The 16812-nt window shown below is 40.9% G+C and overlaps 1 protein-coding gene across 2 annotated transcripts; it reads left to right on the top strand.

Annotated features, from left to right (window-relative positions):
* Positions 1 to 2076: 2076 nt before the first annotated feature.
* On the top strand, positions 2077 to 6471 carry C6H11orf91 (chromosome 6 C11orf91 homolog). Of its 2 annotated transcripts, none has more exons than XM_051965351.1 (2): positions 2077 to 3194; positions 6215 to 6471. In XM_051965351.1, the coding sequence occupies exons 1-2, from the start codon at positions 2306 to 2308 to the stop codon at positions 6298 to 6300; spliced, it is 975 nt and encodes a 324-aa protein (XP_051821311.1). In that variant the 5' UTR covers positions 2077 to 2305; the 3' UTR covers positions 6301 to 6471. The 2 variants fall into 2 exon arrangements, with proteins under 2 accessions (XP_051821311.1, XP_051821312.1); XM_051965352.1 differs by having other exon boundaries at positions 2371 to 3152.
* Positions 6472 to 16812: the final 10341 nt, after the last annotated feature.

The raw sequence follows: 16812 nt of genomic DNA, 5'->3' as shown, positions 1-16812 counted from the left end.
ATGCTGTTTGCCTGAGTTTCTTCATCAGTAAAATGAGAAGAAAATGGCAAACCGCTCCAGTATTTTTGCCAAGAAAACCCCAAATGGGGTCATGAAGAATCACACATGACTAAATAACAACAAAATCTTTGTTTCGTGGCTCAGCATACACACTTATCCCGCACTTCTTGGAATTCCCCATCAGCAATTGGACATTTCAAACTGGATATCCTAGAGGAACTCAAACTTAATCTGTCTTTATTTAAAAAATCATTAATCTTTCCCCCCAAACCTTCCTTTCTTCTCAACTTTCCTATTACAATTGTGGGTACCATCATCCTTCTAGCAACCCAGGCTCCCAAATTATGGCGCCCTTGATTTCTCATTCATTCCTCCCATATACCCAACCCATTGGTAACTCTTATTGTTTGTACCTTCTGTAACATTTCTCCTAAACAGTTCCTTTGCTCCATTCACATCACATCATGATTCATGTATCGCCTCTTACCTGGTCTATATTGCCTTCTAATTTTTTTTCTGCCTCAAGTTTTTCCCCACTTCAATCTTTTCTATGCTCAGTTGCCAAAGAGATTTTCTAAAAGTGCTGGACTGACCATGCTGTCCCCCTACTCAAAAAATGCCAGGGAGTCCCTAAAACCTTCAGGATTAAATACTAAATTCAGGAGTAAATTAAGTTTGTCACTTAACATTCTTTATTCCTGCCACTTTCCTACCTTCCCAGTCATCTTACACTTCACTTCCTTCCATGAAATCTGTGCTTTAGCCACATCAGTTTACTTGCCACTTCTTGTGCCTGGCTCTCTCTCCAGACTTTGCACTGATTGTGTCTCAAGCCTAAATGCTATCCTCCATCTCTACCCACCTTTCAGTTTCCCTCCTTTGCAGTATTTCAAGACTCAGCTTAAATCTCACCTGCAGGAAGCTTCTTCCTATCCCTCTTAGCCACTACAACTTGCCTCTCTGAAATTGCCATCAATCTATAATTATTTTTTCTATATTTTTTTTATATATTTGGCCCATTAGGATGTAAGCATCCTGAGGGCAGATACTAAGCCCAGAGTCTGGCTCATAGCAAGCACTTGATAAATACTTACTAACCATAGCTTTGAGGACAGAAATCAAATTAAAAACTACAATTCTTAGAAAGAAAAATTAAATAATTTGCAATACGGATTCTAATCACAATTCATTTTGACTTCCATGTGTAAAACCACACCTACTTGACCCGTATACTTTATATATGTTATAGCTTCTATTGCAATGTAAGCCTTCTTGAGTGCAGGATCCACTTATGTTTGTATACCGAGGATCTAATGAAAAAGCTGGCAAATAAGCACTTAATAAATACATTATTATTCATGACTCTTCCTCTCTCATATCTCCAGATGCTTTTGAGTCATTCTCCACCCAGCCAGCCACCCACCCTTCCGAATTTAATCTGGCATTTAATGTAATGAGACAAAAAGGATTACGTGTTTCAGAGAAGCCCATTTGCTGTTCATTGGTTGGAAGGGGAGTGGAAGGGATAGATTTTTTAAATGCATTTTTTACATGCATTTAAGATCTGTATTTCCCACTGCCTCCTCCCATTGTACAACACTCTGAAAAATAAAACCCATTATAAATATGAAACCCAGAAAAACAAATTATCATATTGATGGTGCTCAAAAATACACCATCTAAAGTTCACATCATTTCTTTAGCAGATTTTATTTTCAGTTATACGGGCTGGTGATTAATCAGTCTAGATCATTGTTTTAAAGTCATTTTCTCCCTAATGTTGTCATTGTGTAGGGTTTCTAAAAGGGGGGGGGGGGAGGTTGGGGTGGAGAAATGCATTCAGGACCTTGGGAACTTTCTGAGCCTCAGTTCAGGCGCTGGGATGGCACAGCCCTACTGCGAACAGCCAATGGGCCTGTGTGAGCCAGTTTCTTTGTGTAGTCTCTCCGGGTTTCTAAGAGTGGGACGCCCCGAACCCGACACAACAATCCAGATGTGTTCTGCTTCACCTCCGAAGTACAACGCGAAGCAGCTGGGAAGGAAGCCTCCTCGATGGGGGGAAAACAGGATGGGATCGGGCTTTCCCTTCTAGCCTTGTGGAGGAGTTCTCACTGCTATTGCCTCCCGATGGGGACTACCCTCAGTGCACACGGAACATCTCTCTTATACGTACATGGTTGTTTGCTTGTATTCTCCCGTATTAGAACCTGATCTTCTCGAGGGCCGACATCTGGTTTTTGCCTTTCTTAGTGTGTCCCAGATGTGGTCCAGTACCTGGTGGGCGTCAATGCTAATAGGCTGATCTATGAGCCCCTTGAGGGCGGGGCCAGGAGCGCGCCCCAGGGGCTGGCTAGCACGCGCGAGGGGTGGGGTGGGGGTGGGGGTCCAGTCCGGGGGCGGGGCCGCGCGTCCCGGGGCGTGGCCCGTGGAGCGAGGGAGGGTCTGCGGCCCTCCAGCCGGCCACGTGGCGGCCCGCAGGCTTCAGCCCCCCGCCCCCATTCAAACGATGCCGAAGGGGCGGCGCGGCTGCCCGAGCCCCACGATGAGCAAGCGGCCCGCCCCGCCCCTCTACTTCCCATCCCTCTACGACCGCGGCATCTCGTCCTCCCCCCTCAACGACTTCAACATCTGGAAGAAGCTCTTCGTGCCGCTCAAGGCGGGGGCGGCGGCGGCGGGGGCTGGGGGCGCCGGGGCCGGGTTGGGGGGCGGCGGCAGCTGCGGCGGCGGGGTGGGCGTCGGGGCCGGGGGTCGGAGCCTGGCGGCCCAGCAGCCCCCGGCCGCCGCGCCCCCGCCGCCGCCGCCCCCGCCCGGCCTGGGCCCTCTGAGCGAGCGCCCGTGCCCCCAGCCCTGGCCGGCCGGCCTGGCCCCCATCCCCTACGAGCCGCTGCGCTTCTTCTACTCGCCGCCGTCCGGCCCCGAGGGCGCCGCTCCCCCGCCGCCCCCTCCGCAGCCCCCGCCGCCGCCGCCGCAGCAGCCGCCGCCCCCGCCGCCGCTGCAGCAGCAGCCCCCCGCCCCGGGGCCTCCGGCGCCCCGGCTGCCCCCCGCCGCCGCCGCCGCCGCCTCGCAGCCCGACGAGCTGTGCGAGCTGGAGATCCGCATCAAGGAGCTGGAGCTACTCACCATCACCGGGGACGGCTTTGACTCCCAGCGCTGTGCGTGGCCCCGCCCCCTCCGGGCCCCGGGAGCTGGCCCAGGTGCTGGCCCGGGTGCCAGCTCCCCCCCCACCCCCCTCCCTCCTTCCTCCCTTTGGCGGGGGTGACCCAGGCCCTAGAATCCTCCCGGACCCTGGGGGTGGGGGGTGAGGCTGCGGGAAAGGGAGAGGCGGGACGATTGCTGCGTGGGTGTGTGCTCTGTGCTCGGGGGTGTAGAGCTGAAAGGGACCTTAGAAATGATCTTGTCCGGCCCCCTCGTTTTATGGATGAGGGAACTGAGGTACCAGAAGGAAGATTACGTCTCTGAGGTCGCAGATACAGAGCTGGAAGAAACCTTAGAAATATCCGATCTCACAGTTCTCAAAGGAAGGAGAGTTTTGGGGGAACGAACCCCTTCAGGGGGTCTCCAGGCCAAAACTCTTACTGTAATGTTATTAGCCAAGCGGCTTGCCCACGATTGCTTAGGCTAGGAAACATCAGAGGTGGGGCTGGAACCCAGCACCGCTGGATCTCCCCTTCTACCATTTAGTGGATGCAGCTTTTCAGGGAACTAAATGATAATAACTCATATTTCCCTATTAAAATTTAAGGTTTACTAAATGTTTTCCTCATGACCTTTTGATCAGGTAGGGTTTTGTGAGTAGTATTTCTTCCATCTTATAGATAAGGAAACTAGGGCAGAAAAGGGATGTGACTTGTCCGTGATTCTACAGTCAGTGAGTTGTCAAACTGGGACCCGAGTTCTTGACGTCAAGCCCAGGGCTCCTCAAACCTTTTGTTTCCCACACTTCAGTGGTTGTGTCTCCTTTTGATTGTTCTTTGACGTAGTTTCCCCATTCCACATATAAGAAAACTGAGTCTCCTTTGGTGCAGTGATGTGGTTATAAATCTGTTAAGTGAAGGAGCTAGGCTTCAGATCCAGAACTCCTTGTTGATGAGGCTGAATGATCACTTGTCAGGTATATTATAGTTGGGATTTCTTTTGGGCAGATGTTCCTTTCCTCAGATTTTTCACTGTACCATGCTGCTTCTCTAAAGACCTGCGGGTACTCACTGAGAGGGCCTTCAAATCCTCAGGCCCAGGAAGGGAGAGGGCTGCTATAGCCATTCGAACTCTGAAAGGAAAGGAATAAGACTCTTGGCTATGTGAAATCCTGAGCTTGGGTTTTCAATTCCTAGGTGACTTATTGACTAGAAATTATCAATAAGCATTTATCAGTTAGATTTTTTTTTATTTTTGGTTTTTGACCGTTCTCTATCCATTATCTTATCTTGTATCCTCACTTTGCACATAGTATGTGCTTTATAGGTGTTTGCTGAATGATATTGAATTGAGTCAGAGTTCTGGGGCTTGAACCCTGATTTCATTACATGTGTGACTTATATGGAATATAAGCAAGTCACTTTTCTTCTGAAGCTCCATTTAGTCCTGAATGAATGAATGGTTGGAATATACGATCTCTTTTGAGCCCTAGATTCTAGGACCTATAACCTGTGGAAGAGAAAAGATAGAGAAAAATCTACTTTTCATGTACTGGATCCTAGATTTTGCTAGAAGGATTCTCAGTGACTATCTGAGGAAAAAAGGAAAAACCAAGGCCAGAGAGCAGATGGCACATAGTATTACAGGGCTAGAAGTTTAGTCAGTCAGTCAACAAGTATTTATTATGTACTCACCCTGAGCCAGGCACTGTCCCCACAAAGAAAGGCAAAAACATTTTCTGTTCTCAAGTTTTTATGTGATTTGCCCAGCTAGTAAGTGTCTGAGGCTGGATTTGAACTCGGGTCCTCTTGATACAGTACTCTGTCCACTATGTCTCCTATTTGCCTATACAACTAGCTGATCACACAGACTAGATGGAAAACTTTAGAGCGAAAATGCTGATGGCTAGATGACCTGGGAAAAACTCAAAGAAGACAGGGTTTGAGCTTCAGAGGAAACCACTAGAAAAGTAAGAGATATACATGACATGGAAGAGGGTTCCAGGCATGGGGAAGTCAGTGCAAAGATACAAAAATAGGAATAAACAGCAAAGGGGAGAGTGCACTCGGTCAGAGAGTGTGTAGGGAATCAAGTGTAAGATGTGACAGAGTTGATCTAGAGGTTTTGAGCCTAAATGAGAGATGACTTAGAGGATCTGGTAATAGGCAGCTGGGATGAGAGGATGGTTTTACAAAGGGGCCTTAAAGATATCCCAGCTCATCTCATAAAAGGGAGAAATTATCTCTTAGAAAGAAGGATCTAAAGATCATGGAATGAGACAGTTAGGGATGGAAAAAAAAAAAAACTTAGTTGAATCCCTATATATAATGGCAGAGAAGTGGGTGGGGAATCAGGCTCAGAAATGGGAAAAGAGAAAGTATTACATGATGCTAAGTCTTAAAGAGATTTCTTTACTCATATTGCTTTTCTTCCTCTTTGTCTGGTTATACACAGGTAAAGTTTTCATTTAAAACCCACATGGGGCAAACAGGGCTGGTTTTGGGATCCAAGGACCTGGGGTTGATCCTTTGTGACTTGTATTAGTTTTTTTTCCTTGGGCCTCAGTTTCCCCATCTGTAAAATGAGGATGTTGGACTAGATGACCTCTAAGATCAGTTTAATGGCTCAAGCATTAGTGGCTGAATGTATGCAGTGATGGATCTGGAGTTAGGCACATCTGAGTTCAAATCCATCTTAAGATACTTACTAAAGTATGTGATCTTGGACAAGCCACTGAAACTCTGTCTACTTCAGTTTCCTCATCTATAAAATGGGGATAATAATAGCACATCCCCATGGAAGCTGATATTTGCAAAGGTCTTTGTAAATCTGAAAAATATTATCTAACTCCTCACCATTACTATTATTATACATTAGGTCCCTTCAAGGATAATGGGATAGTGCTCTACACATAAATCTGTGGCTGTTAATAAATGCTTATTGAATCGAATTAACCTACAATCCTATGATTTGTATGAACAAACTCATTCCACAGAAGCAAACTCCAAGGCAACGAGCATTTTTGATCCACAAAGCCCGGAGCCGGCCCAACTGACCAACCATGTGTTTTCTTTTCCAGATAAATTCCTGAAGGCACTAAAAGATGAAAAGTTGCAAGGCATAAAGATGAGGCAGCACCTGAAGAAGCCCACGCCGCTCTCCTAACGAGATGTCGAAGGCCGCGTTACCGTATCTCCATAGCGTTAGATGTTATTGAGTAGAGAATGTATCCCGTTTCTTGCCGTTTCAGATATAACTATTTTCTGTTCTTTAGTTCCTTACCTCTTTCCTGCTCCCAGGTGCACATTACAAATACAGCGTCAGCTTGTCTAGTAAGCCCCCTGGAGTTGCTCCTCTTTGTTAATGTTGGTGGGTGTTGGCCTTTTTTTTCTGCCTGATGGGATTGCTTCCTGAGCATCCGATGGGTCTCAGGAGGCCAGAAGATGTTATTGGCTTGTTTGCATTCCGGGGTGCCTGGGGTTGGGGAAGGAGACTTTCAAGGGGATCAGGAGTCTGAAGGCAGTACCATTCGGTGGGACTGCTCCTGCTGTTTGAAGGAGGGGAGCAGAGAAGCAGGGTGACAGTTCATTAGCAGACTCTTACAACCTCTGAGGTGGAAGGCACCGGACAGTCTTTGTTATTGAACCCAGAGCTGAGCAACCTCTGGAAAGAGATCACATGGACTTGTGGGAGGGAGAGCAGAGGGAAAACAGCAGGGGGACTATGGTTTTCTCCTTTGGAAAAGGACAGTCAGCCTAGATCATTTAATCAATCAACAAACATTCATTAAATGTTTACTATAAGTTGGGCAAGTCACTTAACCTCTGTTTGCCTTAATCCACTGGAGAAGAAAATGGCAAACCACTCCAATGTCTTTGCCAAGAAAATCCCACGGACAGTATGGTCCGCGAGGTCACAAAGAATTGGTTACAACTGAATGATGATGAGTTGGGTATTTTAAGAACAAAGGTAGAAATAATCGCTGTCCACAGAGTTCAGTCTAGTCAAGGGAGACTTGTATATGTGTGAATATGTGTACACGTATATATGTATGTGTGTGTATATATAGGTATATGAAGAATACATACAAACAGATATAATTCTATCTCTATTGCCTTTGACCCTCTATTCTTCTCTATGCCCCCAAATCCCAAGAACAGCACTCAAAACCCTCAGATTTATTTCCTATTCTGTTTTCTCTCCAGTCCCTCCCTGCACAATCTCATATACACTGAGACATACTGGAATGGCCAATGGGAGCCATTCTTGGCCACACTGAGTTCAAAGCCCACCCAGGACAGTCCATATGTCTCTGAGGTCAATATGACCCCGCTTATAGAGAAGGGAACTGGATATGACTGGAGAAAGTTGGAGCAAGAAAGCAGTGCAGTCACAGCAACACAGAGCCGGATTTAGCCTAAAGACCTGCATTGGAATCGTGATTTTGCTACTACTTATTTATGTGGGAGTGAGCAGTTCCATTCCCTTCCCTGGACTGAGGTTCTCTGTAAACTAAGGGGATCAGACTAGAAAAATCTCTAGGGTCCCTTGATCCTAAAATCCAACTTTAATTATCATTAGTTTATTTATCCAATTTTAATTATCATTTAAATATCATTAGCTCCTTGAATCCTCTTTTCTCAAACAGGAAAAAACACTACTATTTACTTCAGCCAATCAACAGACTGCAGATTTAGAATTGGAAGGAACTTATCTAGTCTAAGAGTTTATCTGGAAGAGGTGATCTAATCTAACTCTTCTCATTTATTTCCCAGATAAGTAAACAGAGTGGAAGTGAAAGGGAGTAGCTTGCATTATAGTCACTTTATTTTCTTCCTTTTTTGGGATCTTATACAATTGTCATCCTAGTTTTGTTTTTTCTTTTCTTTTTTTTTGCCATCCAGTTATTTCTCTTTCCATGACTGTTCTCTTGTGTTCTAATTCATTACCATCTCCCAGGAATCTCATTTTAAAGCTTGCATTTCCCCCAAGAACATGAAGCTTTGAAAGGTGTTTCACAAAGCTTATAAAAGTGAGCTGCTGGGAGTGGTATGTGTTTTTAAAAGCATGGAGTAGTAGATAGAGCCCAGGACCTAGAATCAAAAAGGCCAAATTCCAGCTAAGACATTCACCAGGTGTGTGGTCCTGGGCAAATGACCTAACCTCTCTGAGGCTCCATTTCCTCATCAGTAAAATGGGGATAAAAATAGCATCCAACTATTTTGGATACCAAGTTGTGAAAGAGGTGGTTGTGAAGATCAAACAAGATAATGTACTTTACAAATTTGAAAGGCTTTTATACATGAGCTATTCTTACTATTAGAAGATAAGAGACCATAGCTTTTTCTTCTTCTTAATCCTAACTTGTGTTTAGAATAATGGCCAATGGGGAATATGTTGCCATTTTGAAGTCAGCTGTACAGCATCACTTGCTGATCAGAGTAGCAGAAGTAGTGGCAGACAGGGGAGCAACAGCCTACTGTTGAACATTTTTATTGCCTGATTTTATAGCCAGGAGACTAGTTTTGTCCTGGGATCCTGCAGCTATAGCATCTCAGGCATGTTATGGCCACCTGGTCCTGCTGTTCTAGCTGGGATTGTTCAGTGACCTTGAGAAACTGGGCATTTGTGATCATCTCAGGAGGTCTAGGTCTCATGATTACAGCCTTTCCTGGCACAGGTCTGATGTCATTCACTGCCAGTCTCCCCAGAACCTCTCAGATAAAAAACAAATTCCACCTTTAAGGTCTTCCATGATCATTGCACTCTACATTGAAGCCAAACTGGACAGTTTAAACTATTCCCTTTAATCCCTTGTGTGGCACACAGGTCCTTTTTAATGCTTGTTCAATGGGACTGACTTAAACTTCCATTCTATGTCCCACGGGTGTGCAATCATGCAAGCTGTAATCCCAGTCTCGTGGTGCATTCATTCCCCCATCTCCACCTCTTAGAATACTTTTTGACTTCCAGTGCCAAGTTAGGAAGGACTCCTTTGAAGCCCTTCCAATCCTTTTCAAACAACTAGAAAACTTATTCAACTGATCTAAGAGCAGGGAAGCAGCTTACCAGCCTGGCAGGAAAGGTCTGTCTCATTGGGATGGGAGGAAAGCAAGGTCCAAGAGCAGTAGCAGCAGCAGGTAGCCTCACAGCAAGGCTCCATGCCTGGGGCAATCCACCATTGAGGCCCCATCCTCCTGCAAACCAGCAGCCCTCTAGATAAGTTAGAGCAATCTGTGCAAGCTCCACACCAGTGACCCCATCCCCAGCACAATCTGCTAGATAGACTTTGACCTTTTTGCTGGCCATTTATAAAACCCTCCCCTAGGATTGACCAATAGTGAGACCTACTTTTCCCACTTCCCATTCAATTTCTGGATCTACCAGCAGAGAGACTCTTATTTCCATAGCAACTTAACAGCTGGACCTCAATCCTGGAGCAGATCAAAAACAAGATTCCTTCTCCAGGACCAGCCACCAGAAAGACTTTATTACCATAGCAACCTATTAGCAAGGCCCTCAAACTTAGAGCAGACCAGGTTTGCTAAACCCCATAATCAGGGGAGGCCAACAGGGAGGACTTCTTTCCCCAGTACAAATCAGAAGGGAAACCCACCCTCCAGAAAAAGAAAGCAGTTAAACTTTGAAGCCTAATGAAAGCCAGCAGTAAGACCAGAGTCCCAGTACAAAAAGTATAGAACAATGTAGGAATAGAGTCCAACTCTCATAAAACAAACAAACAAACAAACAAACAAACCAAGTCACAAAAAAAGCAGAAAAGAGAAAAAAAAAAAGGTGACTAAAGAAAGTCACCATGATGCTAGGGAGGATCAAGGCTTAGAAGAGGACAATAGTGTCAAAATGGGTATATGTGAAACCTCAAAGAAAAATGGAATTTGGCCACAGGCCCAAAATAAACTTCCAAAAGAGCTTAAAAAGGATATTTAAGAACAAAAATTGAGAAAAGAGTAATGCAAGAGAATCATGAAAAAAAATCAATAGCATAGGGAAAAGATAGGCAAAAATTTATTAAGGAAAATAACTCCCTAGAAAACAAAATTGACCAAATTTTAAAAAGTACAAATGTTCACAAAAAAATTCTTAAAAATTAAAATTGGTCAGGTAGAAACTCATAACTATGAAACATTTAGCTACAATAAAACAAAATTGAAAAAAAAAGGAAGAGGAGGAGGAGAAATTTCTCATTGGAAAAACAATTGACCTAGAAAATAGATCCAGGAGAGATAAGAATTATTGGACTACTTAAAATCCATGATCAAATAAACAAACCTGGACATTTTTCAAAAAATTATAAAAGTAATTATTAGAATCAAAGGGCAAAACAGAAATTTAAAGAATCCACAGAGCACCACCTGAAAAGAGATCTCAAGTTGAAAACTCCCAGGAATATCATAGTCAAATTCCAGAGCTCAAGTATTGCAAGAAGATATTGCAAGCAGTCAATTCAAATATCATGGAGCTACAATCAGGATTACTTAAGATTTGGTAGCTTCCATCTTAAGGAACCAGACGGTTTAGAATATGATATACCAGAAGGCAAAGGAGTTAGGGTTATACCCAAGAATCACCTACTCAGCAAAATTCAATATAATCTTTCAGGGGGGAGGAAAATGAAATTTAACAAAATAGAGGATTTTCAAGCATTTCTAATTAAAAGATCAGTGATGAATAAAAAAACTAACCTCCAAATACAAGATTCGAGAGAAACAAAGGTAAAAAAGAAACAAGAGAAAACATAAGAAGTTCAGTAAGTTTAACTGCTTATATTTCTATATGGCAAGATAATACTTGTAACTCTTAACTTTATTACTATAAGAGCAATTATGTAGGCAGTGTGGACGTAAAGTTGAAGGGGGAAGGAAACTGTATTTCCTTTAAAATGATCACTCTGGTCCCTTTTGGAGTCTCAGGCCCTCCTGGAGAAGGCATATCCCCCCAAATAAATTATCTTTCAGGGATGCCAGACCCTTTGATTCAATTAGAAATCTTGGTCAAAAAGCTTTTGGCCTTTTTATCCTTTGAGGATGCCAGAGTGAATTTTGAATTCCAATTGGAGATCTGGGCCGGATACCGATAAGCATCTAGGGCTAGGGACTTTGGCTTTCTGAAATGTGAAGCCTTTTTTTAAAGGGCAACTTCTGAACTCGCTCTTTGCAGTAGGTCCAAAGCAGCTTGCTCTGCTTCTAGGATCCTGCCCGCTGAGAAGGCATTCTCTTCTCAGTGCCAGCCTCCATTTCTCTAATAGGACTTTGCTACTAAAGAAATCAGTCTCTTATCAAAACTGGCTTCCTATCCAACAATAAACTTTCATTTTTGCCAATTAATATTTCAGGTTCATGAATTCTTTCATGAAGAATCTGTGCGCCGAAAAAGGGGATTTCCACAACTCTCTGACTGCCACTAACCTCATCAATGTGACTTTGATGGGATGATACCCCAACAAACAAAATAAAGGGATGAGAAGGAAAATTGAATTGGAAGAAAGAGGGAGGGGGTGTTTGAATGGGGTAAATTATCTCACGTAAGAGAGATTTAAGAGACATTATAATGGAAGGGAAGATTGAGGGAAGGATGGAAGGTAAAACTTAAACTTTAAATCTAATCAAAATCAATTCAATTAATTCACACTCAATTGGGTCTGGAAATATAGCTTATTTATAAGGAAGTAAAAAATGATAGGGATAATACGAGGAGGAGATATCAGTAAAAGAGAAGGTATATTGGGAAAAGCAGAAATAATAAATAAAACACTTGTGAAGAGGGAAAGGATGGGGCATAAGGAGGGGAATAAACAAGTAAAAAGTAGCATGAAGGTAAATATGCAATTAGTTGTCATAACTATAAATGCAAATGGGATGAACTCACTGGATAGCAGAAGGGATTAGAAACCACAATCCTTACAATATGTTGTTTACAAGAAACATGAAGCAGAGGATACACACAGAGTAAAGATAAGGGGCTAGAGCAAAATCTTTATGATGCTTCAGCTGAACCACAGAAAGCAGGAGTAGAAATCATTTCAGATAACGCAAAAACAAAACTAATTGTTGTTGTTTCTTCAAAGAGGACTAAGACATCAGGGAACTGATGCTATGATATGCAAATGAATTGGATTTAAGTGAGGGAGGATGATGCAAGGTCACCTACCTCACTTTCCCCTCCAGAGCCATCTGCAAAATATAGATCAAGATGACTGGAGGTGGCCCTGGATGAAATGGGAGAATTTATTCTTCCTAATCTAATGTCTTCAACAGGTCTCCATTTGATTAAGGCTGTACCCATTCAGTGATTAAGACTAGGTAACAAATGAGACACAGAATCTCCTCTTTTACCTAGCCCAAAAGAAAATCTAAATAAATAAATCAAGACAATAAAGAAGAAAACTCTATCTTGCTGAAAGTACTACAGACAATGAAGTCATATCAGTATTAAACAATATGCACCAAATGGTATAGCATCTAAATTTTTGCAGAAATTGAATGAGTTATAGGAGGAAATAGATAATAAAACTATACTACTGAGGGAGCTTTCAACTTTCCCTTCTCAGAACTAGATAAATCTAACCAAAATGTAAATGAAAGAAATTAAGGCGGTTAATAAAATTCTAGAAAAGTTAGAAAAGACAAATTTCTATAGAAAAATTGAATGGGAATAAAAGGAATATGCCTTTTTCTTAGAAATATGTGGCACCCATACAAAAAACTGACATGTATTAGGACATAAAAACCACATAACCAAATGAAGAAAGCAGAAATAGTAAATACCTTCTTTTGAGGTCATAATATGATAAAAAAATGATGTTCAATAACGAGAGGTTAAAATTAATTAGAAATTAAACAACCTGATTCTAAAAACAAGTGGTTTAAAAAACAAATCATAGAATCAATTGATAATTTCATTAAAGAAAATCACAACAATGAGATAAAATTTATGGGATATAGCCAAAGAGGTACTTAGGAAAAATTTTATATTTCTAATTGATTACATCAATAAAATAGAGAAAAAGAAGATCAATGAATTGATTCCCAATTAAAGACTAAATTGGAAATCTTGAAAATCAAAGGTTATATTAATAACATTGAAAGAAAACTGAACTAATAAAAACTAAAACCTGAAACCAATAAAAGAGATAAATGATTGGTAAATTTGACTAAAATTTGACCAAATTACCAGTACCAAAAAATGAAAAGGATGAACTCACCACCAGTGAAGAAAGTAAGATAATTTTAGGAGCTATTTTGCCCAATTGTATACCAATAATTTGACAATCTAAATGAAATGGATGAATATCTATAAAAATATAAATTACTTGGATTAACAAAAGAAGAAATGAAATACTTAAAAGAATGAAATACTTAAAAGAACCCAATCTTAGAAAAAAAAAGTTGAACAAGCCAGCAGAGAACTTCCTAAGGGAAAAAAATTCTCAGAACCAGATGGATTCACAAGTGAATTCTATCAAATGTTTAAGGAACATTGAATCCCAATACTGTATAAATTATTTGGGAAAATAGGCAAAGAAGGAGTCCTATCAAAATTCTTTTTATGAATAAATATGGTGCTGATACCCAAACTAGAAAGAACCAAAACAGAGAAAGACCAATTTCTTTAATGAATATTGATGCAAAAATTTAAAAACACTAGCAAAAAAAAATTATAGCAACATATCACAAAGATTATACACAATAACCAGTTGGGATTTGTACCAGGAATGCAGGGCTGGTTCAATATTAGGAAAACTATCATCATAGTTGACTACATCAATAATAAAACCAATTGAACTCATAGGATTATCTTAGTAGATGCAGGAAAAGTGTTTTAACTTAATTTTTAAAAAATTAAACCCTTTTATTTTCAAAACATATGCATGGATAATTGTCAACATTCACCTTGCAAAACCTTGTGTTCCAATTTTTTCCTTTCCTTCTCCCCAGCCCTCCCCTAGATGGCAAGTAATCCAATATATGTTAAACATGTGCAATTTTTCTATACATATTTCCATAATCATCATACTGAGGAAGAAAAATCAGTTCAAAAAGGGAAAAAAATGAGAAAGAAAACAAAATGCAAGGGAACAACAACAGAAAGAGTGAAAATACTGTGCTGTTATCCACATTTAGTTCCCACAGTCCTCTCTCTGGGTACAGATGGATTTCTTCATCACAAGATCATTGGAACTGCCCTGAATCATCTCATTGTTGAAAAGAGTCATGCCCATCAGAATTGATCATTATATAATCTTGCTGTTGCATCTATAATGATCTCCTGGTTCTGCTCACTTCACTTAACATCAGTTCATTCAAACTCTTTTATTTTTTTTAATTTTTACTTATTTTTAATTTTTTTTATTTTCAAATACATGGATAAGTTTCAACATTCACCTTTATAAAACCTTGTGTTCTATTTTTTTCCCTTCCTTCCCCCCATCCCCTCTTCTAGATAGCAAGTGATCCAATATGTGTTAGACATGTTCAATTCTTCTATGTGATATATGATGAAGATTGTGGGGGAATGAAGAGACTAGAGATGGTGAGATCCCCATGCAGCAGAGGATATGGTGACCTATTTCTTTCTTATCTAGCTTAATCACTGATTAAGTGTTGTTTCAGTCAAACTAAAACCTGAGAGACCTTAGTTTAAAAAGATCAAGGTCTCCCATCTCTAGTCCCCCTATCTTGTCACTGGACACATATAGTACTGGGGGAGAAAATGGGACTGATAACTTGTGCATAGTTTTCCTTTGCTTCAATTCAATTCTTTTACATGTCATGATATCACCCTTCTGATGTCACAGTCATCTTTCAGAATCAAGGGAATTTAAATTGATATCCACTTGCCACACAGAAGAAAGACCTTCAAAGTGCCCTGGAATATAACTTAGAGAGAATACCATAGATGAGAGGAGCCAGCCATAGAATGATCAGTCTCACAGAGAGAAGAATAAATGGCATCTTTCCATCAAAGGCTGTTCCCAACCTTTAAGAGGTCCCTTTACAAATATAAGAAAATGATTCCATTCCTGAAAATTACCAAAATAGAAGTACAGTGATGAGAACTGCTGCCAATTTCTTTAATCTTTTTTCCTTCTATTTACATTTGTATAAAATGATCACCATCCATGATATCATCTTTGGGTAAAAACAAAGGCAGCCTACTTACAGGAATTCAGAGGGGGTTACCAGAAAACAGAAGCATTTCCAGCAAAAAAAAAAAAAAAAACCATGAAAGATGAAAGGAATCTTAGTTCTCATCGTGTTCAACCTCTTGTGTCAGCAGATGAAGAAACTGAAGTTCAGAGTCAGGAAGTCACTTGCCCAAGATCATGGAGCTCATTAATCATTAATGTCAATATATATATATATATATATATATATATATATATATATATATATATATATATATATTGTGTGTGTGTGTGTGTGTGTGTGTGTGTGTGTGTGTATGGGTTATATAGCCCAGCTCTCCTGATTCACATGACTGAAAGATCTTGCCTGCTGAACGATGAATTGCTGTGTAAATATTGGCTGCCACCATCACCATCATCACTGCCACCCTATCCATTCACTGCCACAAAGCAGTAAACAGAATATAATCAGGAAGAATATAATTGGAGAAAGGAAGCAGAGACCATGGGGGAAAGGAGCTGTGTGCCTAATTCTAATCACAAATTAGGAAACTCCAAAGGAGAGAGGTTGGGAGATAGGGTCAAATCATCTGGCCCAGGAAGAATACAACCTATGCTATTGAAACTTGCTTTTCAGCCATATTTTGCCCTATTTCCTTTCATGCATTTTGTGCATTCATTCCATCCAAACTGATCTTAACAATTTTCCTACTCTCTTGTACCTGCATTTTTGTAGAATTTCTCCCCCCAGATAGATACATTCTTTTCACCATCGAATCTGTTAAAAATTTTCCACTTATCTGATAGTTTTCCTAGGAATTCACTCCTGATGACCTGAAATGATCCCTTCTAGGAATTTCTCATCCTTCTTGAACTTTATCTATGATCATATCTTATCCCCTTCTAGTCTGTAAGATCCTTGAGAGCAAGAAGTTGTGTCTTGTCTTCCTCTCTTTAGTGGCTAGCACAATGCCTTGCAAAGAACAGTCATTTAATAAACATTTATTGAATGGAAATGGAATTTTCTGGGAAAATAAAATGTTCTAGGCAGATCAAGTCCACTAGATGGCAGTAGGTAATTAATTTGTTTTGAGCAGCTACTCCCTTTTGTTAGCACTTCAACAGGAGTGCATTTTTATCAGTCTGTTAATTATTAATTAAAAGAAAATCCATTAAAAAACATTTGGAAAGGGAGATGGCACTTGGAGCTATTAAATCCATTAGTTGTTAAAATAAGGGTAGTTGTTGAGTTTGAGTTTCTAGAAGCAAACTTTTGCTGGTTCCTTTGTCAGGATTTACTGGTGATTTTGTGCATTCCCTCTAGAGGTGGTAAGAGAATGCATACATAAAGAGTCAGAGCTGGAAGGAACTACAGAACACAGAACATGTCATGTCAGATCTGGAAGAGATCTTAGAACACAGAACATTAAATAATAGAGCTGGAAGGAACTTTAGAAAATAGAGAATGTAATATGCTAAAGTGGAAGGCATCTAAGATTATAATAATAATGGTTCTCATAGTATGATCCTGG

The sequence above is a fragment of the Antechinus flavipes genome, chromosome 6 (genome assembly GCF_016432865.1).
Source record: "Antechinus flavipes isolate AdamAnt ecotype Samford, QLD, Australia chromosome 6, AdamAnt_v2, whole genome shotgun sequence".
NCBI classification, from domain to species: Eukaryota; Metazoa; Chordata; class Mammalia; order Dasyuromorphia; family Dasyuridae; genus Antechinus; species Antechinus flavipes.
This window is presented reverse-complemented; position numbering and strand designations above follow the sequence as displayed.